This window comes from Mizuhopecten yessoensis, unplaced genomic scaffold (genome assembly GCF_002113885.1).
Source record: "Mizuhopecten yessoensis strain PY_sf001 unplaced genomic scaffold, ASM211388v2 scaffold8811, whole genome shotgun sequence".
NCBI classification, from domain to species: Eukaryota; Metazoa; Mollusca; class Bivalvia; order Pectinida; family Pectinidae; genus Mizuhopecten; species Mizuhopecten yessoensis.
In genome coordinates, this window is record NW_018407733.1 from 1,202,751 (window position 1) to 1,228,173 (window position 25,423).

A 25,423-nucleotide genomic window follows, 5' to 3' on the forward strand; every position below is an offset into this window, starting at 1 on the left:
TTAGGTACTTATTCATCATTTAGCAACTATACCTGAACTTGCACGACGACAAACTAAAGCTGGTAGACCACAAATTTCACTTGAAAGTGAATTACTTATGACCCTCTGGTTTTTAGGGACTCAGGAAACTGTAAAATCAATATGTGATAGGTTTGATGTGCAAGAGTCTACTTTTATATGCCACAACAGGAGACCTTTAGATGTTTTTTGTAAATATCTGTGCAAGAAGTTTGTCAAGTGGCCTAATGACATTGAAAAACAAGAAGTGATAAGAGCCTTTGAAAGTGTGAAGGGATTTCCTGGTACAATTTGTGCAGTAGATGGAACCCATATTCGAATGACCCCACCAAGTGATAACGAACCAGCATATGCAAACCACAAAAACTTTCATTCCATTATATTACAAGCTGTGTGCAAGAATGACCATGCGTTCACAGATATTTACTGTGGCTGGCCAGGACGAGTCAATGATGCCCGTGTATTCCGAAATTTCCATTTGAGTGAAAATCTTCCTGCTTTAGTTAGACAAAATCATATAATTGGTAATGGTGCATATCCACTCTCGAGATTTTTAATGAAGCCATACAGAGACACAGGCCATTTAACAAATGCTGAAAAACCTTTCAACAAATCATTGTGTAGTACTCGAACTGTCATCGAGCATGCATTTGGCATGCTGAAAGGGCGATTTCGTAGACTTCAACACATAAACTTGCATAGCATTGAATATATAGTAAAAACTGTTGTAACATCCTGCATTTTGCACAATATCTGTATCTTAAATGAAGATGAACTTGATGATAATATTGAAGCAGCAGTTGAAGATCACATTATTTGCATAAATATTCCTGCAGATGAGGCTGAAGGGACATTGAAACGCATGCTACTTACTCGTCAGTTAATGAATACTAGGTGATATCATCATGATGTAATACATCATTGGCAGTTAGTTAACTTGTAAAAGGTGCGTAGAGTAAAACATGGAAGCTTCAGCTATGAATTACAGTGAGTTAATATGAAGACTTCTTTCAGGATACAATTAAGACAAAAGAACAATGAGTTATCACAAATGAGTTTAATTATGAAGCTATATATTTGACTAGAAGTTACTATCTGTAACGTTAACATAATAAGAAACGAATGAATCTCTAAGATTTAACATTTTAAACACACGCACACACACAAAATAAAATGAAGTATATATTTGTATTATTGCATTTTATACACACAATTTTGTGTACTCTTACACTGTAAGGAAATATAGTTTTCCACAAACTCTTTGAATTATTAAGGTGAACATCAGTTCAGTCCATTTTGATCATGATCAGCTACCTGCTGTTAATTTATGTAAAAGAAACTAAAAAATTGTCGCAAGATCATATAAGAAATCCACTTCTAAGTTCTAACTGCACCTTTTCCATACACATGAAATAGGAAGTCCTGTTAATGTTCCATCACTGTCTGTTTCATTATCATCAACCATCACTGTTTCTGCATCTGAAGAATCCTGGCTGAAGTCTGAAATGCGAAATCAGAGTAAATGGAGGATCTTTAATTACATGTGTGACTATAATATATATGTTATGAAATTTATTAAATGAACATGATTTCAATTAATTGAGGCGAGCTAGTAGTGACTATCAAATTACTTAACAAGTTTTATAACTTTCCTATCATGTAGTAAAAAGATTCTGTTTATCACATAACTCAGTTTTATGAAGATATCAGTCAAAATTTCAAAATTTCTTTCTATATGAGCCTGGAATTTCAAAAAAAAAATTCAGACAAATGTGCCAAATCATATATATTGTGACTTCATAAAGTATTTGTGACGTCACAATAGTTTTGTTATAGATGTATCGTACAATATTTATAATTTGTAATTAATAATTAATTTCCAATTAGTGTAATACCCATTTCAGAGAAGAACAAAAGACCATTATGAACAGTGAATCAATATTAACTAGCTAGTACCATTATTTTGTTCAGTTCTTTTTGTCTGACGACTTCGCAAAACTATGTAAAGCTGCTGTTAGTCCTTGCATCATTTTAATTTGTTCATTGTGTCTTTCATCTGCCTTTTTCTGTGCATCATCAGTCTTTTTCTTAGCATCTTCATCTCTTTTTTTCTAATCTATTGGTGAACCTACCAAGGAATTCAATCATTTGAATTGCACCAGATGTTCGTTTCTTTTTAAACTGTTTTTTACAACCCTTCTTTTTCCTTTTACCTTCATCACTTCCTTGTAATATGTCATCACCTGAGTCATGGCCATCGCTGTCCGATGAGATGTTTCTAGGACCAGCCAATTCTGCACTAGTACTGGGACCAGCCAATTCTGCACTTCCAAAAACAAACTTTGGGGTAATTGAATGAGAGTCACCCATTATTTCATCCATTTCTGTTCTAAATTGAAAGTCTTTTCTGGCAGCCCCTGTCTTCTTCATGTTGTCTTTATATTTCCTGTAGGCGGCCAAAATAGTTTTGTACCTGCCTTCAACTTGTGTTGTTGTGAAGGAGGAGTTGGTGGATTTGTTTATAATGTTTTTTATTTCCTCCCATAGTCCCTTGTTTTTAACAGAGAAACTGTTGAACCCATCAAGTCTGTCCTTGTACAGGTGTAATAATGTCCTGCTCTTACTGTCTGTCCATGTTAATTTATTATTAGTGCTGCTGCCAGCTGTATCACTTGTACTTGTACTTGCACTTTCCACTTTAATACTTGCACTTGCTGGGGTATCTGAAAGAAAATGTACTTAACAATAAAATTTGATAACAATAAAAATATTTTCCAAAAGAGTGTAAATAAAAACATTAGTCCTGTGATTCATAATACTTATAAGGTTCATATTGTGATCGTTTTTTTATTACATACAGCACAGTAAATAAAAAATTAACATACTAGTATCCAATAATAATTAAAAATTTAAAAATCCACGATATGAACCTTAATAGCGTCTTATATTATGGGACTAGTAAAACATCCGATACATCTTAACATATATTAACGACAATAAATTACTAGACTCTAATTTTATATAAAAATCTTTCTATGCGTGTTTTTTTGGAGAACCCGATTTCACCACGCATTGTTACAAAAACGAAACGACTCTTAACCTTAGAACTTCTAAAATGCGTTCGAAGGATAACTGTAACCTGCTTAACACTGTAACACAAACCTGTACACGCATGTGCCATGAAACCTTCTCTAGTAAAAATCAATACCCCACATGTCGCACATTTAAACATGGTCGCCGCCATCTTGGAATAGAAATCTTCCCGCTCCGAGACGGCAGAGGTAGAAGACCCTCCAGAAGCAGAAGAGCTACAAATCGAGTGACCGGAAGTTATATTCTAGAAGTAGAAGAGTGCAAATCGAGTTGGCCTCTGGGGGTCATATCTTTCTTTTACGCCTCCTAGTCTATGGTTTCTTGGATTCGTCTGAAACTGCAAGATATCAAACGACGCATTAGGAGTTACCAAATAAGCATAAGTTGTATCAATTATAGCACAAGAAAGTTACTACTAGCACACCCTAACCCTAACCCTGGTTATGCTGATTCGATATCTTATATGCTAATTGGGTGATGACTTGTGCTATATGACACCATCATCTAACCCTAACACTGTGCTAGTAAAGTAACGCTTATGATATCTTGGTCCTAACCCTAACCCTATCCTGACTCACTGGTCTATTCTAACCTACAGGTCTATCTCAACCCACTGGTCAAACCCAACCCACTGGTCTATCCCTTGTGATAGGGTTTCCACCGATTCTTTATGGTGCTACAACACGGGAATATTAATCCGAAGCTCGACTTATGTAAAACTCAATCATTGGCGGCTCCCGACAAAATGGCGTGACTCCCAGTTGGCTGGGATCTTGTCGTCAGTTACCACTTGTTGTTCCTGATTTAAACACAACGACAATGAATCCGGGACCTTGTAATACTAGGTAAGTAGTATTACATGCATCAAGTTAAAACTTCTGAATACAGTCATCAAGTTTATTATCTTAATACAAAGTGTCTAGGTTGTCTATTCTAGTGATAACTGATTGTTCTTGTTCAACCTCTGGACATGGGAGCTGACGGCAGATCCTGACTTAAATACGTAATGGCATGTACACATAATTCCGTATTCTGACCAATCTCTTTCTAGTACCATTATAGGGGGAGACATAATTCAGACCTGTGAAAAGCATAGACCTCATATTGTCAGTCTTAGTACAAGCTAGTAATGTTCACAAGACAGTCATAAATTGTCAAGACTGCTGTACGGTTTAGAGGTGTTGCCCTACTTAATCATTTTGAAAATATAGAAGGGTACTCTATTGATTTTACAATATAAAGTTCACATATTTTGTTCTTGTTTAACCTCCGGACATGGGAGCTGACGGCAGATCCTGACTTAAATACGTAATGACATGTACACATAATTCCGTACTCTGGCAAATCTCTTTCTAGTACCATTGCCAAAGATGGGACATTTTTCTTGAATTTTCTATTTCTCCTCCTCTTTCGTAGAATTTTCTTGCGCTTGTGTGCATTTAGCAAACCAGCTTTTTCACCAAATAGCCTGTTGTGGATTAATTTCCTCTTGCGGATTATCCTCTTTCTGGGGATCATCTGCCTGCTGTTCACTGTCGTCCAAATTACTATCTTCTGCCTCACAATTCTGTTGTAGTGTACTGTCTATCATTCTTGACACTTTTACAGCTTCCTGTTTCCGATGATGTAGTACGTAAAACGCATCAGCCGTTGACGGTCGATGACTCATATGAGACGCGAGCGAATCTCTGGAATCCGGAAACCTTTTTCTGACCTCCGTGACTGTCAGCTTCCTGATTTTTGTGGCAGAAATGCTAGATGAATTCTCTGGAATTGCCGACGTCCACGTTCTATTGATGGCTGTTGATATGTTGCTAGACTCAATCGGAGATGGGGAATCCTGGTCCTAAGACGGCCATGGCATGAACACCTGCGCTTCGTCGGAGAGCTGATTTTCAGTTATTCTTGGAGTCATTTTCCTTGCATCTAGGTATAATTTCAGGTAGTCGAATAAGTCTATCGTCATGTATAAAACGGCGACCGTGCGGTTACCGGTTTTGTGGCGGTTCACCTGTAGGATGTAGCTGCCTTCTTCAAGAAGTGGGGTTGCCTTTTATATTGTTTTGATGCTTATGCCACACATAGCCCCTGGTCGCTGGGCGTTTTGAAAGAGAATTTGTAGAATAACAAACTCATCAAGGCGTGGTCTGCTTTTGCCAATTGTTTCATTTGTTTGTCTTTCAGAGACATGTATAACTGTTTGGCTTCACTTGCCACTTCAGAATTTTGGAAAAGATTGACTTCTTCTGTCGAGATCCCTTCCTCCGCATCCGTGACAAGCCTTTCGATTGCACGTTCGCGTGGTCTTTTTGCGATTGCCTTTGTCCAATTGTCCACGGACATCTTCAGAACCCGCGCTTCTTCACCGAAAATATTTCTTATTTGCAAGAACACTAGAAAATCTTATAGTGAGGCCAAGTAACTTTTACAGTTCCTGGTTGACGCGTTTATTTAAATGGATTAAACCATTTCTCGAGCAATGTTTGCGAATTAAGAAAGGATTCGACATCCTCGGCCTCGATTGTTTTTGCAATGGTGTTATTTGCTGCAACTGCTGTCTGGCAGGGTCCGGGTCTTTGTTCTTCTCTGCAGAGATGAGAAATGAATAAAGCAGGGATAAGACTTCCGCCATTGGCTGAAGATTTGTTGCGGTGGCTTTAGTATCCACTGACGTCCGTTCGACCTTCAGGCATAGTATGTGTGACTTCACTTTTGAAAACCCGTGTACGGTTTTGAAATGGCAGTCGAGTCTTGAGACTTTTGCAGGGCAGTCCGCCACAGGGCAATGCTTGTACGGTACGTTGTTGCTCTTGTTTGCCTGCCTATTTTCCGCCGAGGCTTTCAAAACGTCGAATATTGAGAATGTTTCGTGCGCCTGGTGCAGATGCCTCACCATGTCGACCACTTCAATATCGCATATCTTGCAACGAGTCCGTTGTCTGGGATTTTTGGAAGTCTGCACCCTGGATTTTGTCCTTGGAACGGGGATGATGGAACGTTTCACTTTTAAACTTACTTGCGATACAAATTTAGATTTCTTGCTTTTTTGGAATATCGTGTACTTTTCCGGTGTTCTCGGTAGGCATTCCGTATCCGATGAACTATCCTTGACATCGCTTTCACTGTCACTTGTGTCCGAGCCTTTTCTCTTTATTACGAAATCAGGGTCTCGATCACTGTTGTCGTCCTTGTCTGATTCCTGATATGATTCCTGATCGTCTTCGTCCTGTTTCCCTCCAGAAGGACTGTTTTCTATTTCCTCAGTTTGTCTGTATGACTCCTGTTCTATCACATCGGTTGAGTTAATGCCGATGTTCTTGCTTGATTCCTGATGTGGTGTAGTGTAAACAGATGTGTCTGATTTTGTGCTGTTAAGACCGTCTTCGTCCTGTTCCCCTTCCGAATTACTTTTTTCCATTTCCTCTGTTTGTCTATGTGAATTCTGTTCCATCACATCGTCTGGTTTAATGTCGGTGTTCCTGTTTGATTCCTGATGTGCTGTAGCGTGAACGGATGCGTCTGATTTTGTTCTATTACGATCGTCTTCGTCCTCCTCCCCTTCCGAATTCCTTTTTTCCATTTCCTCTGTTTGTCTATGTGAATCCTGTTCCATCACATCGTCTGGTTTAATGTCGGTGTTCCTGTTTAATTCCTGATGTGCTGTAGTGTGAACAGATTCGTCTGATTTTGTTCTGTTACGATCGTCTTCGTCCTGTTCCCCTTTTCCAGTGTCTTGTCCCCTTTTGTTTTTTGCCGTTTTTAGTTTTCGCCACTCCTGCCGTTTTTGTCTGGTTCGAGGTAGCTCGTCAATTTCTTCTGTTTTATCCTTTTTGTCAGAGTAAGTGTTAACTCTTTCATCATTTGTGTTTTGAACTTTCTCACGCTTCTTTCTTCTTCTAACTATCTGAAAATATAGAAATAAAATGAAAATTACTACTTAGTGTTTGGAGTGTTATTTTTCAACGTAGCTAACCCCGTGATTTAATACGTTGCAAATATTCAAATGTATTTCACAACATAATCTTTTGTTAAACCCTGTGATTTGATATGTTGCAAAATATAGTAACGGTATTTTACAACTTAATGCTAATATCTAACCGCAGGGTTAGGTTATATTGAAAAATAACACTTCACTGCCAATCGCTGGCTTCCAAACTTTACTTAGGATTCTGATTGTTATACATTATGTAACAACAGTTACAGGGTAACCCTCAAGAGCTAATTCGAGGACACGATTCCTCCAGGACCGCGGAATCACTAGTCTACATTTACTTCCATGCAAATCTACCTATCCAATTAAGCTCATTCCCGACCGGTAAACACGTTAAACTCAAACTGTTCACTGTTCACATTCATATTCAGTTAATGTTATTCCTTGTGTAAAACACATCGGAGAGAAGATATACAATGACATACGAATAATACAGTATATTACAAATCTAGAATGATACAAGTATACAATTATAGTAGAATACAGTATGATATTGCATATAGTACAATGACATACGTGGTAACAATACAGTAGATTACAATGAAATACACCTTAAACGTGCAGTACATCACAAGAACATACATCATGATAAAGGGCATATTACACTGAAATACACCAAACCCGTAAAGTATGATATTGTGACATCATAACAAGACAGTATATAACAATGATAATAATACTATAGTATCTTTCAATGCTGTAGGTTACAGGAAATGTTACCAAGATATAATACATTGTATCTCACAGACGAACCGTATATCACGGTGAAATGCACTCTAGCAGAACAGTAATAGACAATAAAATCTACTGTCATAGTGTAGTTATTACATTTAAGGTTTGAAATGCATCTTTTTAACATTTATGAGGGTATGCAACACAGTTCCGCTTAAATGTATTCCATGATGCGCGTTAGCGCATCTTGGAGAATATGTTTGAACGGAACTATATTGCATACCCTCATAAATGTTAAAACGATGCGTTTTAAACCTTATATTTACATTCCATGACATCCACTTTTATTATTTGAAATTAAGAAAAAATAGTCTTTTTCACGTTAAAAAAGCAAAACACTGTCAGGACAACAACATTAACTGAACAGCCTTTTCGCGGGAAAGATGACGCGTTGTCAACGGTGACGAAATACACAGTTGAGCAATAAACAAATAGTTCCACTTTGCATATTTCTTAATAATTCAATTTACATTACCAGCACGTAAACAAGTATTGATTATCTTAACATTTGACAGATCTAAATTTAAAACAAAAATACCATGTAAATTATTTTAGTTGCAAAAAGTCAGAAATTTATTCCGTGTTCGCGGAGATAGCTGACCGTTAAAAAACACGCTCATCAGGCAAGGAAGCGGTTCGACTTTCAACGAGATAGAAAGTGCATCCGTGAATTGTGGAGTTTCCTTAGAAACCAGACGACGATTTAAAAGATGCTGTTGGCTGAATTCGTGTGTCGATCGACTGTGTCAACAGGACTAGCTCATCGTTTGAGCATTCGGCATATGTATTACTATCGATGAGGGGACTGGCCGAAGAGCCGGGACGATTTCACCTGCTTCGCCACTTGCAACGAACGCTAGTGTAGATTCTAGAGGACAGTGACTTATTCTGTTCTGTTGAAAAGAAAGTGTTTTAGGATCTTATAGCAAACACGCTTCGGTGGCCCGCCATAAACATGATGTGCCTTGATTCAAAACCACAGTCAGTCCATGTTCAAGGGACACGTCCGCGACGTCGCTGTCAAACATATTGGCTGGAGCACAGGGGTTCGTTAAAAATGTCAGTGACTGGAGTTAGCGCACGATGTATTTTAGACGCTGAATACGCGGACTTAAATTTCAGAGTGATTTCTTGTTGATAATATAAAAAAAGGATAATTAAAATATATGTACATGTATTTTAACCGTTGGTAAACAATCTTGTTTTGGTTTGTTTGTGTGTGTGTTGGGGGCCAGAGGTCATGTAACGGTACATGTAGTACTGTTAATATTACTACACACTTGCTTTTATTGAATCATGCAAACATTTTTAGTAAGTACTGTTATCTAGAGGCACTGCAACACAAATGTAAATATTGTAACATGTTAGTGACAGTGATATTACTTACAATATAGAAAATATGCGTCGGTGTTTGGAAGTAATGTTAATTATGTTTATTTTCCTATATATTTTATATCACATAGGGAATTTTAACTAACGAGTACAATCATTTTATTACACAATACACATAATACACAATACACATAATACACAATACACATACTGCACAATACACATAATACACAATACACATACTGCACAATACACATACTGCACAATACACATAATACACAATACACATAATACACAATGTACATAATACACAATACACATAATACACAATACACACATAATACACATACTGCACAATACACATAATACACAATACACATCCTGCACAATACACATAATACACATACTGCACAATCCACATAACACACAATACACATACTGCACAATGCACATAATACACATACTGCACAATCCACATAACACACAATACACATACTGCACAATGCACATAATACACATACTGCACAATCCACATAACACACAATACACATACTGCACAATACACATAATACACAATACACACATAATACACAATACACATAATACACAATACACATAATACACAATACACATAATACAATATTTCATGAAATACGGTATACTGAAATGAACATTTACAACAAAAAATGGATTAAAGATTAAACAGTGCTATCACGACGTTGTTGTTTTTTAGATATATTGCAGAGAAAAAAAATCAATCCGATGTCGATAAAGCAAACCTAACGGAGTTGTTTGGATGTTTGTTAATATTTCCTGCCTTTCATTAGACAAAATTATTTCCTCGTAACATGTTCTTTAAATGCAATTATTTAAATATTTGTAGTTTTCTATATACAGTTAATGTTTATCTTCGAAACTGCCAATAAACTAAATCATTACAAGTACAAGAATTGTTTTAATCAAATCAATTTAGGTAGATGGACAACTTTCTTTTATAAAATAAATTTCACAGTCATTGACGTTCATGGATTATGGAAAGTATGACAAAACTTCAACCTGAATAAAAAGTTGTATTCAGCCTTTCTTCAAATACACAATAGGTCTTTTCCTGAAGGGAATTTTGTGCTTTACACACGACGTTACTTAACAATACAACGATTGAAATATACGTTAAATTTTCCCTATAGTTGCCTCCTTAATGAATTTGCACCACATATGAGATCTGTTAATTACATGTAAATCAATTTTTTCTTATAATCTACAAAGCAACAATAAAGTTGTCCACCATTTTTACTTCAGTATCTATTAATTGAAGTATGAAGGACAAATATTGTATCAATAGTTGAATGTCCGGGTCTAAAACCAAATTGAGCATCTGATACATGTATTATAAAATTTTAATATCACAATGCACTAGTCGTTCATTCAATATGGAGGTAAACGACTTCCCCATGCAGCTGACGAGAGTAATACCCCTGACATTAAATGTATATTCTATATCGCCTTTCTTATAAAGCTTCAGGGAAAACCCCTACATTGGTAAAATAGAATTAAAAAACTGTTAGTAAATATGGAACAGTATACCTTTGCAATCAATAAAAGTTCACTAAGCGTGTTGTCCTGACCAAAACTTTTATTTCTATTCAGTTTATGTATTGCAGAAGCTTCATTTTCTGTAATATGTGAGCGTCTAGTTCTTCAAATACATGATACGACATATTCATTATTTTCTTCTAAAAAAAATATTGTTTGATACTTAATTTCGTTTCGAAAAGTATTAAAAATAAATTGGGTTTTGTTTTCTCAGAGATTCAATCATATCAACCTCCTGTCGCTGATATTCTCTTTTCAGTCTTAACTCAAATTCCTATAATCAGGGTTTTGTCTCTAGTAATACACCATGGTTATCAACATTTTAAAACTGTTAAACGTATGTAAGGCATCTTTGTATGCCTTATATTTCTGCCTACATGGAAAATTAAACCACGGTTTATGCTCATGCTGAATATTTTTTTCTTTTGAACATTATCAGATATAGTTTCTTCGGGAAAAACTATATACTTTAACTATCTTACTCAAATTCATCTTTCTCAGATAACCAACAACACTTAGACACACAATGTCGTTATTGTCGAAATTAGATCTATTGAGAGAGCTTGCCTAACAGGTAGTTCCCAATGTTCAATGACAGTAACGATAGGTCTCGCTCAGCCGTACACGGTTGCGCATAACCCTCCGCGTGGTTCTATAAACAATTACGTGAGTTACCTGCAGCAACTGTAACAGCATGAGTGGCCGCCTGGGCCGACTGCCCAACCTATACCACGAGCTTCGTGATCACCATCATATAGTTTGCTATTTGCGTATAGCCTGCCACACAAGTCTGATTGTACGGCGGTCCTAAATACCGGCGGGAAAGTGTTCATGAATACCTAGTAGGTTGTATGATTTATTCTTCACTCTATGGGAGGTCCTGATTGTATATGAACCTAGCTTGTATTGGTCTTTGTTTTCCACGAACATTGTTCCTAACTATCTATGGATATTACCGTTCGTAGAATATGATGTCGCGTAGTTTATCATCCGTGACTTCTTGCCTAGATTCGCCACCAAGACATGTAAAGGCCAAGTTGTTCTTCATAGATCGACATTAAAGATCGGTCACTATGTCCGATAGTCTATTTCGATCATCAATAATTCCCTCTATCTTGTCATTTATAGCGTCCATTTCATCTTGTTGTTCTTGTAAACGTCGAAAAGGCTGTTCTATTCCAACACAGTTTGTTTAAAAAAAAAATCACATTAATCCGCAACAAAGGCGACTGAGTGTTCAAATTCAGTTATTTTCATCTCAAAAGCTTTCACTCTTTTTATAGTTGTAGATAATAAAGCATCAATGTTGTTTACTTGATGTTCTATAATGTCTAACTTCTGAATCTTTGAGAAAAGACAATCACGTTTTCTATGTACAGCGTTGAGCTGTCTTAACAGATAACACAGCAGTGGGATGGATGTACAGGGTTCACGCTTGGTGTTACATGTAACATGGGCCTCGGATTTAGCTCCGTGCAATACCCCATTAACCTCCTTAAAACTTGTACTAATAGATTGAGATTCAGCACTATTATTGACTCTACGTTTCTTAGATGTGCATCCATTTTAAAAATGTGAGTTCGTAAGGCGGTAGACCGTGACAGAAAGATGGCGAGAGGCACACTTCACATAACTTTCATGTAAAATGTCTATATAAAGCACAAATACACTTACAACACAGGTACAGTAACAAAGGGATGAAAAGGCGATATAAACAGCTACAAAAAGTATATTTCCGGTTGAACACAGTGCTACCCAAGAAACAGTCCACGAAAACAATGCCATATTTCAAAAATAATATTGGAGCAAAGAAAATAGTCACCGCCCTCTTGGTTCATGTAAGGTTATCCAACTGTTCAATGTCATTCCCGACACGTTTCAGGAGTATCACTGCTTCTCTCAGCCTCTTCTGATATTTCCCTCCCGACTACTACCCTGCTCAATTAACACTAATGACTTGCATTCCCTCACAGCCTTGCAACACTTGTTGTATGGCCATTTGAAACATATCAGGGGCACGGCTCACATCAAACATAAAACGCTTATAACTTAAGAGACGTACGTGCGTCACACATTTTGTATTGTAGTGACGCTGCTTCATATACGGTGCAACATAACCGGACGTTCTAATGCGACGACTGAGAAAAGTTTTGATAAGGAATTCAACGGGTGGTCGGGTGGTGCAGTGGATAGCGCACTTGCCTTTCACCAAGGCGGCCGGGGTTGGATTCCCCGATAGGACGTGAAAACGTATGGGGTCACCTGCCCGTCACGCGGGTTTTCTCCGGGTACTCCGGTTTCCTCTTACACAAAGACCCCCTCGCGCGCCAATATCCGGGGTAACAAGAGTGATTAGTATACGTTAACATAACTTGTTTCATAATTGTTGTAAAATAAATAAATAAAGTTTTGTATGTGGAATTCAGCAGAGAAATAAACACTAAATGAGACTCTATTATCGAATCCTATTTAAATAATACATATCGTATTTTAATTTGTAATTAAAATTCTATTTTAGTAAATGTTAAGCACTTCTTGGTGACAATGAAAAAATACAGGATACTGTAGCGAAACAGGCTTTGGGTCCGAAATCGCCCTTTGTATCATTTTTCACAGATCGAGGACAGTTTTATTGTACAATCTCCGCTTCGGACTTTCTGTTTAGTGTAAAATAGAGACTGTAAGAAGTCAGGGCTCTCCATTGTGTCCCACTGCACGAGTTTGTCACTGAGAGGCTGAGGTGGGTCTCCCCCGTCCCACCATTTTGTCATCCCGTCCACCTCATACCATCCTCCACTCACCCCCAGTCGTCGTTGTTCTGTCATAAATATTGTGAAGAATTCTCACCAGTAGTGAATTAAAACAACATCAGAAAAACGTTTGATGACGTTTTAACCTTTTCAAGTGGTTTATTTATGTGAAATATAAAAATAAGGATGGAAAAAACGGTCAGCAGTGTGTTGTGTGAAAAAAAAATGAGTCCAGAAAAGGCTTCGAAAACGTGACTTTAAGTCATTACACTATTGCTCCAACCAATAGAGATACCTGCCGCTGGTCAGCAGAAATTACCTTGACCAGTGGCGCCACAGCTGTATCCACAGCGACATTAAGGGGATATTGCTGTATATACGACAATTTACACTGGAGTCAGTTAGTGTTTTGCCTGTTGTGCAATGCGACAGAGATGCCCAGTTAAAGAAAAGTACCGACTTCCCAAAAGTGTTTCTTTATTTGGGTTCATATTATGATTTATTCTTTATCATAAAATCTAAATTATGAAATGATAAAGGTTCAACCTCGATCTCTGCCTCATCAATATTTTCATTTTCACGTTTGCAACCTCAACATGTGCTATTACTTATCGTTGCTGAGATTGTCGTTATTGAAACATGTATATCCGGCTTACTAATTTTGTTATTTCTATTATTTTACGTATGATTGATTTCAAAATCGGTAACAAAATGTTGCACGATTAAAAAATGTATATAGTTTTGGACTTTTAGAGGCCTCACGAGTTAAGCGTACCAACACGACTGTAACTTACACTGTACCTAGAATAAGACTGGACGGCACCACACTCTGTACGAGACTGAGTTTAACTACAGAGTTGACCACTAGGAGTCGCATCTCGAGGTCAGCACAAGCTGTCATGGCATCCTTTTTGGTATACTTCCGTGTGCTGACCTTGTAAATCAGTCTGATTGTCGGGTCAGTCGTCATGTACATGTCTATGTTAGCTGAAACATTCAGGTTTACATTTCTTTTGATATCTATATATCACTAGAGTTCTGTTAAAGCTGTAAATTTCATGCCTTAAAGCACTGTTTGTAGAATTATTGTGTCATCATGTTTATAAATTGTTCTGCATGTACAGAACTCTATTAATTGGTATCTTTTATGAGTTTTGTAGAACGCGTGTTTATACATTAGTATTTTTGCATGTAGCTTTTATCTATATTTTGAAATCAGCATATAATGATGAAACAAGTGCTGTAAGGGGAAAACAAACTTAATGATTTCTTTTATATCAATAACTTGAAAATGAATAACCTTGTGCGATTTTCTTCGAATTCGCAAAACAAAAGACAGCTTCATAATTCCGTATTTCACTGCAGACACTCATTAACATAAACTAAACAATTCAGTTATCTTATGGTATATTTATTATGTCATGTTACCCAAACATATTATGTTTTAAAATATTTTAAAGGGTTCAAAATCCTTTACTAAAATAATTGCGAATAAAAATAAAAACGATCCTTTCAGATCACCCGTCTTTGTTTGTAAGGAATAGTTACATATGCATGTATTAAATGTGCTTGGTATAAATTCAGTTCGGCTTCTGAAAACTCAAACGGAAAAAAAATGAACTCAAACGGAACAAAAATGTTTCTAGTAACAGTGACATATTAGGTTACACTCACTCATGTCAAAGTAGTAGAGATACTGTTTCTCCGAAATCGACTGCTCGCCTACGTTTAACTTCAGCTGGCTGTACCTATTGGCACTGTATGCTTCACAATCTTTGTACTCGTCGCTGTAGTAGAATCAGCGACACGTGACGTCACGGTGACACTGTATGCTTCACAACCTTTGTCCTCGTTGCTGTAGTAGAATGAGCGACACGTGACGTCACAGTGACACTGTAGGCTGCAGTCTCCAAGACCTTTGGCACGTGGTTTCTTAATCACGTCATTATCACTCATGGATCCAGCTGGCAAGGGGAGGTAATCAAACCGTCGCCTCCCGGTAACTTGTACAGAAGTTCCAACACCTGCGGTGCAAAAACAAATGCATGCTCGTAACTGAAACTCGATGGATTTATCGATAAGTACGATCGTTGCCTTCTTTACATTTATTTAAAAACACTCTTACTTCAAATGTACAGCGATCCCCTCCTATTTTCTATTAAACTGAGGCACAAGTGTAGTTCCCTATAGTATGACCTTTATAGAGTTTATAGTGTTAATCGAAAGTCCAGTTTACATCGGTGGACACCATGTGAGAATGCCTTTTACTGTGTCAACGTTTTAGCAATGAGAGGCGTATTTTGTTTCAAAATGTGAATGCCTTAGGTAAAGACTTAAATTTAGAGCTTCTTTTGTTATGCAGTTTAGATCTTTTGGTGGTCCTTAACTCTAATGTTTTTTAGACATGTAAATCACTTCATCAAAACCAGCGATATATTTTGAACGGTGTTTTTTAAGTTGTGTATTTGTATCTGCGTGAACATTATATATATCTTAATTATGTTTATGCCTATGATAATGGTTGTCATGGAAATGAAAATGTACATTGTATGACGGGAAAAGGCTGTGATAAATTGTAATAACTTTTGCCAAATCCCTTGTTTAATGGTATCGGCAATAACACATGTTTAAAAACAAACGTCAGTCCTCGTTAAAATGTTTCTGAGCAGTAACTTAAACTATAAGTTATACTCATTATACTATCAATAGTTATGTATTCTCCTGTCGCTCGTACTTATCAGTTAATATCTGGTAAAGCTCATAAATACAGCTGTTGCCTTAGATTAGAGTCAGTCAGGTATATTATATATAATTAATTTTTACCTATTGGATCGTGTGATTTTTACGATCCCTTGTGCCATCGCAAATGGTACATGATCTTATCAATTCAAAACACATATGTACTTGACGGTTTATGTTAACGAACTATTGATGACAAAATTTTGAAAGATTTAATGAAAAGGTATAGGAGAAGGAAATACAATCGAAAGGTTCTTAAAATTTAGTAAAATCAGAGACTAGCCGAGGGTTTTCCCCCACTTTGAAAATCATGGAGATTTGATGCTAGTTTAGTTTTTTAGATGCGAGATTCGTATTTTAGAGGCATTTATTTATTTAGACATTTTCTTCTGGGTTTTTTCCTCTTCGAAACATTTTTTTATGGAATTATTGATTTTTTTGGCTTACATGTTAGAGTGTTATCTATGCGGTGTCGAGTAGTATCGACAGTAAAATGCACTTTAAAGTTGCCCTTTGATTGGTCAAAGTTACAGTCGTTGGTTAATATACTATTGGAGTAGTATTGACTGGTAAAATGCATATGTAAGCTAGCATTTGATTGGTCAATAGAAGTTACAGTTGTAGGATTAGATTGGTTCAAATAAAATAAGTGAGCTCAACTTTGATTGGTCAAAAGAAGCTTTAGTCTACGGTTTTGATTGATTGAAAAGAACACATACCGGAAAAGATCAAAAATCTTCTACATTCAGTAGTTGGAATGTTACAGTTGTGGGACCGCACAACGCACCAAAAATAGCGTGTGCACACCGTGCATACATAGTTCACACACCGTCCGCACATCGTCCACACATGGTGCGCACAACTGTGCGATTTAGCAATCGTTCGCCCCCTTGTGCGCTTCTCTCCGCACAACTGTGCGATTTGGTATCCTTTGTAGATCAAAATTACGGAATGACAAAAATACGGAAGGCTTGTATGCGATAATGTACACTGTGTATATATCTGTAATTTCTCATCACAGAAATCAAGATTATACAATTTTCAATGCGTGTTACACAGAAATACAGCGACCGTTAGGCTGTCAAGAATGGGTTTGGCTCCAAGGTAACAGAATAGGTAAATAACAATTTTATGAGTGTCCGGAGTTTTGCCTGACCAGTGCCTGACACACAGAGCTGATATGCGATATCGTTTGACCGTAATGAATAGTATTTGTTATTTGCATTCGTTTGCCTATAGCTCCCCTTCATCTGGATTTTCACAACCCCGGCCTTACCCGACGGGTTACCTATATAAGTGCCCCAGGCGGGGAGAAAACTACGGTCCAGGTACATGTATAAAGTGGTTATGTTTACCGGTATACGGGCAGAGACGTATAATACGTATTATACGTCTCCGATACGGTTTATGTGTTGAAATTTTACCTGTGTCGATTAAGTTTGTTTAAAAACACAGAAAACATGATTTCTAATTAGAAGAATGTATAGACAGAAAAATAAGTTGACAGATGTTGCTAGAATATAGAAACATACGTAAAGACCAAGTTTATATGTTTAAACACGAAACCGTATAAATTGTTAAGGCATTCCTCAATTTACACCAACCACGATTGTCATCGCACAACGTCCGTCCATCGTGCGCAAGCAATAATCGTCCAGTTTTTTATCGTTCGCCCATCGTGCACACACCGTTCACACACCGTGCATACATCGTGCGCACACCGCACATCGTGTAACGTTGTGCGATCCCACAACTGTAACTCTTCTGTATAATCATATCATAGTTCAATCTATTTACAAGTTTAAACTTGTGATGGAAACTCAAACAGGAAAGAATGAAATCCTTTTTAGCATGGACGTAACTACAACAGACGAAGATTTAAATGTCTTGAACGTTGTTGTAGATGATTTTTTTATTTTACAGACATATGTTTTATACATGTTTACAAATGACTTGCGGGAAGCACACGGAACAAAGGTTTTCCTGGAACTTTATCTTTGAATATCAGATGAGCCACGCATAGTCGTTATGACAGCATATCTCTCATGATTTAACAAATACTTTGAATAGTTAACTTTACTGAGGGACCCAGCAATAAGTTATATAAATAGAATAGCTGTCAAAAAAACCCCACACAAAATCTTGAAGGAAAACTAAAATATGGAAATAACCAAAGCACATGTTGAAGATACCCTTAAGTGTCGACGATATTCTTGTGTTGAAGATACCCTTGTGTGTCGACGATATTCTTCTGTGTTGAAGATACCCTTGGGTGTCGACGATATCCTTCTGTGTTGAAGATGCCCTTGTGTGTCGACGATATCCTTCTGTGTTGAAGATACCCTTGTGTGTCGACAATATCCTTCTGTGTTGAAGATACCCTTGTGTGTCGACGATATCCTTTTGTGTTGAAGATACCCTTAAGTGTCGACGATATTCTTGTGTTGAAGATACCCTTGTGTGTCGACGATATCCTTCTGTGTTGAAGATACCCTTGTGTGTCGACAATATCCTTCTGTGTTGAAGATACCCTTGTGTGTCGACGATATCCATCTGTGTTGAAGATACCCTCGTGTCGACGATATCCTTCTGTGTTGAAGATACCCTTGTCTGCCGACGATATCCTTCTGTGTTGAAGATACCCTTGTGTGTTGACGATATCTTTCTGTGTTGAAGATACCCTTGTGTGTTGACAATATCCTTCTGTGTTGAAGATACCCTTGTGTGTTGACGATATCTTTCTGTGTTGAAGATACCCTTGTGTGTTGACGATATCTTTCTGTGATGAAAATACCCTTGTGTGTCGACGATATCCTTCTGTGTTGAAGATACCCTTCTGTGTCGACGATATCCCTCTTTGTTGATTATACCCGTGTATTATTACGATGCCGTTGTGTGTTGACGATACCGTAATGTGTTGACGATGTCCTTCTGTAATGAATGTCCTATATTTACGTATTTGTTGGCGATATCCTAAAGTATTTACGATATTATTGTGCGTTGAAGATTTCCTTCTGTGTAAAAGATACCCTTGTCTTATATGAATGTACTTGTGTGTTGAAGATACCATTGAATGATGACGATGCCTTTGTGTGCTGAATATACCCTTGTATGTTGACGATGTCCTTGTGTGTTGAACATACCGTTGTGTGTTGAACATGCACTTTTGTGTTGACGATGTCCGTCTGAAGTGAAGATACCCTTGTGTGTTGACGATGTTCTACTGTATTGAAGATTTACATATTTGTTTGCGATATCCTAGTGTGTAAACGATATTCGTGTGTGTTGATAATATCCTTGTGTGAAAACGATGCCCTTTTGTGTTGACGATACCCTTGTGTGATAAAGATGGCCTTGTGTGATAACGATGCCCTTGTGTGTTGACGATGTCCTTCTGATTTGACATTAACCTTGAATGATAACGATGCCCTTGTTGGTTGATGGTGTCCTTGTGTGTTGCATATATCCTTGTGTGTTGACGATGTCCTTCTGAGGTGAATATACCCTGGCGTGAAGTTGATGTTCTTGTATGTATATGATGTCTTCCTGTGTTGAAGACTCGCTTGTTGAAGGTGTCGTCTATGTTGTACGATGTCCAAGTAGACGAGTCATTATAGAAGACACATGCCAAGTTTGATTAATATTGAAAGGGGGACACTTTGCGAAATTCCAATATTGCACTTAAAACGAAATACATGGTCCTGTCTCGTGGCATCGGAAGTCAAATGTAGACGTAACGAGATATTCTTTGCATAAGCTGTTTATAACAGGAGAGACGTGCAAAGTTTTATCAACATTGAAAAAATCCCTGATATGGGATAATATTTTCAGTCCTTTCAAACCAATTCAATTTGAATACAAAAACAAATCGAAGTTCAGAGGTATCTTATCTTCCTTTTTGAATTTTGATTTAACTAGATATGTGTCTTCTTATATGAACCATCTATTAGGTGTATATTTTGTTATATCTGTATCGGACCTCTGATTCCCAGATATGGTACCCTTTATTCAGTCCTTGCATAATTTTGAAATATTAAAACTTCCACGTTCATGAGCCTGGTTCTTATAGTGTTACTCGTTCAATTTTGATTAAACTTGGCACATGTCTTCTAATATGATCCATCTACGACTCAAACTTCTTGTTATATCTGCATCGGACCTAAAATGCCACAATACGGAACCCTATATTCAGTCCTAGCACAATAATAAAATACTAAAAGTAGAAGTTCAGGGGACTGATTTACAATGTATTCCACTTTCACGTTTGATCAAAGTTGACGTGTATTCTACTATGAACCCTTTATATGGAGAACATATCTTTATATCTACAGCGGACTTCCTATGCTATAAGATGGATTCTATATTCAGTCAAATCACAATATTGGTTCTTTTTAGATCTTCAAAGATCAGTGAATATGTTGGAGACATAGCTATGTGATCCTTAGCCTCTTGTTAATAACTCATGTATTTTTGTTTGTTTGAAAGTCAGATCACTTTGGAAGACACCTAGAACATTTGAACGGCTTGTTGATAAATGGTATTTTTATCGATTTCCGTTGGCTTACTGCAATGTAGCTTCGCATAAATGATAACTTAAGTATCGATCTAAGTACTGTCACGGGTGTTTTTAAATGTCTCGCTTCCCTGCTTTTCTCTTTATTAGGGAGCGTTGTAACTTCAACCACTTTTGAACTGTACAGGCACAGGACATTTTAGTTCAATACCAGTTATCTCTTCCATCTTCCTCCTGGGTCCATACCATCAACTATTATAATTGATTACTGTGACTTAGTAAGTTATATACAAGCAGTAGGTAGGATAACTATCTCTAGGTCTAGACGTAGGGAATGAAAATATTCGAATTGAAATATGATATACAAATTTATAATCGTTCAATTGTACACGATATATACATATTTTTATGTAAAGGACACTTCCTCTTTAAATATTCTAATTTATGATACCTTATATCATTGTGATTTGTGTAAATGTACATGTGTAGCTGATTTATGCCTCTGTATTACGACAATGTACGAATAAGTTATATGTCCGTGTTTTTATACGGGCTGACATTAATTATAAAACAACTTTCATTTTTGTATTTAAAGGATGTTTGTAAATGTAAATAAATACAGGGCTGAAAAATTGACAACACCTTTAGATGTCTTTGGTGTAATATCAAAGTTTTACTTTATGCACAAACAGTGTGCGTATTAAATTTGTCGCAACGTTCAAAGACCCAACTGTGTGTCCAAGCTATGACTGAGTGCGCGATTTGTATTTGATACAGGATGTACACGATCTATCGAAACGACAGTGTCGAGTGGCATATAGAATACAGTTTCGTCACATCGTTGAATAGGTTAAGAATAAATCGCTCACTTAGATTTATACTGTGATATATGAACATGCAACAACATAACTGATATTATATACAAAAATACATGAAGAATATATTAAGAAATAAAGAACAACTTGGGTGGTTTAATAATTTGCGTACACAAATATGAACTGTCCACAAACCAACTAACTTTAACTAGCGATGTAACTATCTACAGTAATACCATATTCTCTATGACAGAGAAAATGGTGACGGAGTGGATATACGTGGAAGTATGCGGGTTTGTAGCTATCACAATGAGATGTGTAGCTATAACAAAGGCTCATATGATCAGCAACGGAGATCGTTTGTCATCGCCTGAACGCAGAGAACTTTGATAAACCATTTTTTATCATCTCAATGCATCACTTTTGTTGGTTAAATTCAGTTCAATATTAAGATAGCATTTGAATTTCAGAACTATCTGTAACACATGTACATAGTTCAATTAATTACAGAACGAAAAATATCATTGATCCTTAAAGTAGCGTAACGTAGCAGCGCAATGGCCGTCATATTTTGGACAAAAATAAAAAACATTAAAATGCCGTACTCAATTTAATGATGCGTGTCAAGAAAAGCAAACACTAAAAGTTGCTACGAGTAGAAGAAAAATGTGTCGCTTTAATAAAATTACCTAATACGTTTTTTCGACATTACAAGGATATAAAATTGAGTGGTTAAAACAGACTATGCGTGAAAAAGTGTCCTTTGTGTCATATTTCACAAATCGAGAACAGTTGTGGTGTACAAGAGGTTCGTCGAACGTTTTTGTTATTGTAGACAAGACAGCTTCCATGTTCGAATTCCACCGCTGTGTCCCACTTCATGAGTTTGTCGCTGAGAGGCTGAGGTGGGTCTCCCCCGTCCCACCATTTCGTCACCCCGTCCACCTCATACCATCCTCCACTCAACCTCAGTGATCCCTGTTCTGTTGTTAATATAAAAACAATAATCAATAGTAAACGGCAGGGATGTCAGAAATGGATTATGCGTCAATGTGTGTTTACAAAATGTATCAGTTCCATCATCAAAACTTAGTTTCCTTGAAGAAGAATGACGAGAAGTCTCCCCCGACATTTGTTTCACGGAGGTCTCTTTTATTAAAATATCTTAATTTTATTCTGGAAAAAATTCAGTTGTTTCGATACATTTTTGTCTGGTTTGTAAGTATGGACTGTGAAAAGATTCATGTACCAAGTATTATGCTACATGAATCTTTTCACAAGGTTCAGTCGTGCCTGAAGGATTGCTGTCCCACTGCAGGCGAATCAATAGAGAATTCCGCAGTAGATTTAATGCAGGCAGTGACCTCCCCTGATGATCGTTTTGGAAATAACTGTAGTGCGACTGGGCCAGGATACTATCGTTGGTCAGGCAGCCCAGCTGGTTGGAGTGACAGTACCTTTTATAAGAACATGATGTCCAGGGTCTCTAATCCCAGTCTGGCTCCGTTATATTTCTAAACTCAGAATATTGTCTGTGACATTGTGTAACCTCAACAATTTTTACTAAAGCAGCTATAATGATATGTTATCAATAATAAAAAAAAATTATCAAATGTACTAAAGTCAATATTTCTCTATGTTACTTAACACTTCATTGGCGCCAGTTAATGGATATTGTTATCAAGAGCTGAGCGGAGACAATCAATATATACAAATTACCATCAAAGGTCAGACAAAACAAGTGCCTACCAGCATACAGTGGTTCGTATACTGAACATCGCTCTGGACCTCCCAGGCTACCCTTACATTTCTTGGCATTGAATGTTAAACTAAGATTTAATTAGACAAGTTTTCCTCAACACAGGTGGTGAGCACACGAATCTTACTTACCGAGAATAAGACTTGACGACTTTACCCGATCTAAGAGGTTAAGTTTGTCCACAGAGTTGACCACTAGGAGTCTCATCTCGAGGTCAGCACAAGCTGTCATGGCGTCCTCCTTGCTGTACTTCCGTGTGATGACCTTGTAAATCAGTCCGGTTGTCGAGTCAATTGTCATGTATAGATCTACGTTTGCTGGAAAATCAGGGACATTTTTCTTTCATGTATCTCACTTTTTATTTTTGAACAGCCAGTCTTCCAGATGATAAAACATTCAAGAAATAAGTTTTCACATCTCCAGCCTCAGACTATCTGAATACAAACTACATGCAAGTCCGCTTGGATATATCTGTGACTTAACAGATAAGGACATAATTTTATGCATGATATTATTGTATAATACATTTGTATGTGTCAAATTGTTATTTATATACTGTACATGTTATAATTTCAAATCAATTTTCGGAAACACACATCTTGAATTACTATGGCTGGCCAACTGCTTCGTGGAAAATTGTTGCAGAATGTTAAATCGCAACGAAAATATAAAAATTGTTTTTTGTTTTAATTAACCGTTTTGATAAGTTTCATGACAAAGACAATACATTATACTTTGTGATGAGCGTGTGAAAAATATAAATTCCATAGTAGCTTTCACCAATTTGTGATATATCACCGTATAATATTTCAGCAATATTGCAATTTTGATTGTTATTTTCAGGTTGTTTCTAATAAAACATTTTTCTATAAAGCGTCTTGATGGATGTTATTTTTATTCTGGAACTTACAACCGTAAAACGTCAGAATACACTCACTCATGTCAAAGTAGTAGAGATACTGTTTCTCCGAAATCGACTGCTCGCCTGCTCTTGCACTCAGCTGGCTGTACTTGTTGACACTGTATGCTTTACAATCTTTTTAAGCGTTGCTGTAGGAGAATGAGCGACACGTGACGTCACGGTGACACCGCAGGCCGCACTCTCCAAGGTCTTTGGCATGTTCTTGCGTTACCCCTTCATCATCACTGATGGATCCAGCTGGCAAGGGGAGGTAAGCAAACCGTCGCCTCCCGGTAACTTGTACAGAAGTTCCAACACCTGCGGTGCAAATGCATGCATACGATAACATATAGTGAATATATAATTACAAAAATGAAATCACAACCCTGTACAACACTTAGGTGTAGTGTATACTTGAACCAAACTAGGAATATTATCATAAGAAAGACTCTAAATACATTTTACTGTCACTTCAGCGTTATAGCTCTAGCACTATTACCCTATGATTGGATTAGACTTCCAAGTTAAACCTTATAGCGTATTTGTGTTTGGTCTTATTCCATGCATTATGTTTGCGATCTCAACTCTTTCTGTGCAATGAACAAACGGTTAAGTTTTCATTGACAGGGACAGAGTCAAAGAACAATCTTCTCTCTATGTCTAGCAATTGTGTATATGTGTATATAGTTTGATCTTAATCAATTCCATGTTATAACCTAGAGAACAAGTCTTCATAACATTTGTGTCTGTTATACTCTCAGACAAATATGGTAAGAATCCTTGTAGATGAGTCAATACGTTCTTAATTGCCATTTTGGCCATCTCCTTGGGCACCAGTAGTCGCATAAACTTACCTTATACTGTACACTACATGTGTTTGATCGCCTGAACCTAAGGAGGATGTTTCTAACCAAATTTATTAGCAATATGTGTTGTTATTAAAGAAGACCAGGATTTCGACATTTAAATTGACTTATTCCCTCTGTTATGTCCCGCTCCTCTTACCCAAGGTACATTATTCTTAATGATGACAATGGGCCATCTTCTATTTGGTACCGTGTTTTGGCCCTCGTGGGGATCCAACCCTTCAAAACACTGAACCATTTTAACGTTATGTTTATATGACTGAAGTCTCAGGGACGAGGCGGCCCTAAGAGGGATCAAACCCTGCCAAAAACGTGAACCAT

At 37.1% G+C, this 25,423-nt stretch overlaps 3 protein-coding genes across 3 annotated transcripts in view; all 3 read right to left on the reverse strand.

Annotated features, from left to right (window-relative positions):
* Positions 1-1,402: 1,402 nt before the first annotated feature.
* On the reverse strand, positions 1,403-15,465 carry LOC110456618 (dentin sialophosphoprotein-like). Its single transcript, XM_021507451.1, has 8 exons — positions 15,258-15,465; positions 14,311-14,496; positions 13,414-13,577; positions 6,128-7,015; positions 4,572-4,957; positions 3,181-3,326; positions 2,151-2,741; positions 1,403-1,518 (listed from the first exon to the last, which is right to left on the reverse strand). The coding sequence occupies exons 1-8, from the start codon at positions 15,463-15,465 to the stop codon at positions 1,403-1,405; spliced, it is 2,685 nt and encodes an 894-aa protein (XP_021363126.1).
* A 6,715-nt stretch (positions 15,466-22,180) lies between these two features.
* LOC110456644 lies at positions 22,181-24,361 on the reverse strand. The gene is made up of 3 exons (XM_021507491.1): positions 24,273-24,361; positions 23,467-23,652; positions 22,181-22,559 (listed from the first exon to the last, which is right to left on the reverse strand). The coding sequence occupies exons 1-3, from the start codon at positions 24,274-24,276 to the stop codon at positions 22,345-22,347; spliced, it is 405 nt and encodes a 134-aa protein (XP_021363166.1). The 5' UTR covers positions 24,277-24,361; the 3' UTR covers positions 22,181-22,344.
* A 6-nt stretch (positions 24,362-24,367) lies between these two features.
* The window catches only part of LOC110456643 (venom prothrombin activator oscutarin-C non-catalytic subunit-like), a 36,250-nt gene continuing 35,194 nt past the window's right edge, over positions 24,368-25,423 (reverse strand). Inside the window, exon 5 of the mRNA XM_021507490.1 lies at positions 24,368-24,554. Within this exon, the coding sequence (XP_021363165.1) occupies positions 24,376-24,554 (179 nt within the window). The 3' untranslated portion in view covers positions 24,368-24,375. The remainder of the gene's footprint in view (positions 24,555-25,423) is intronic.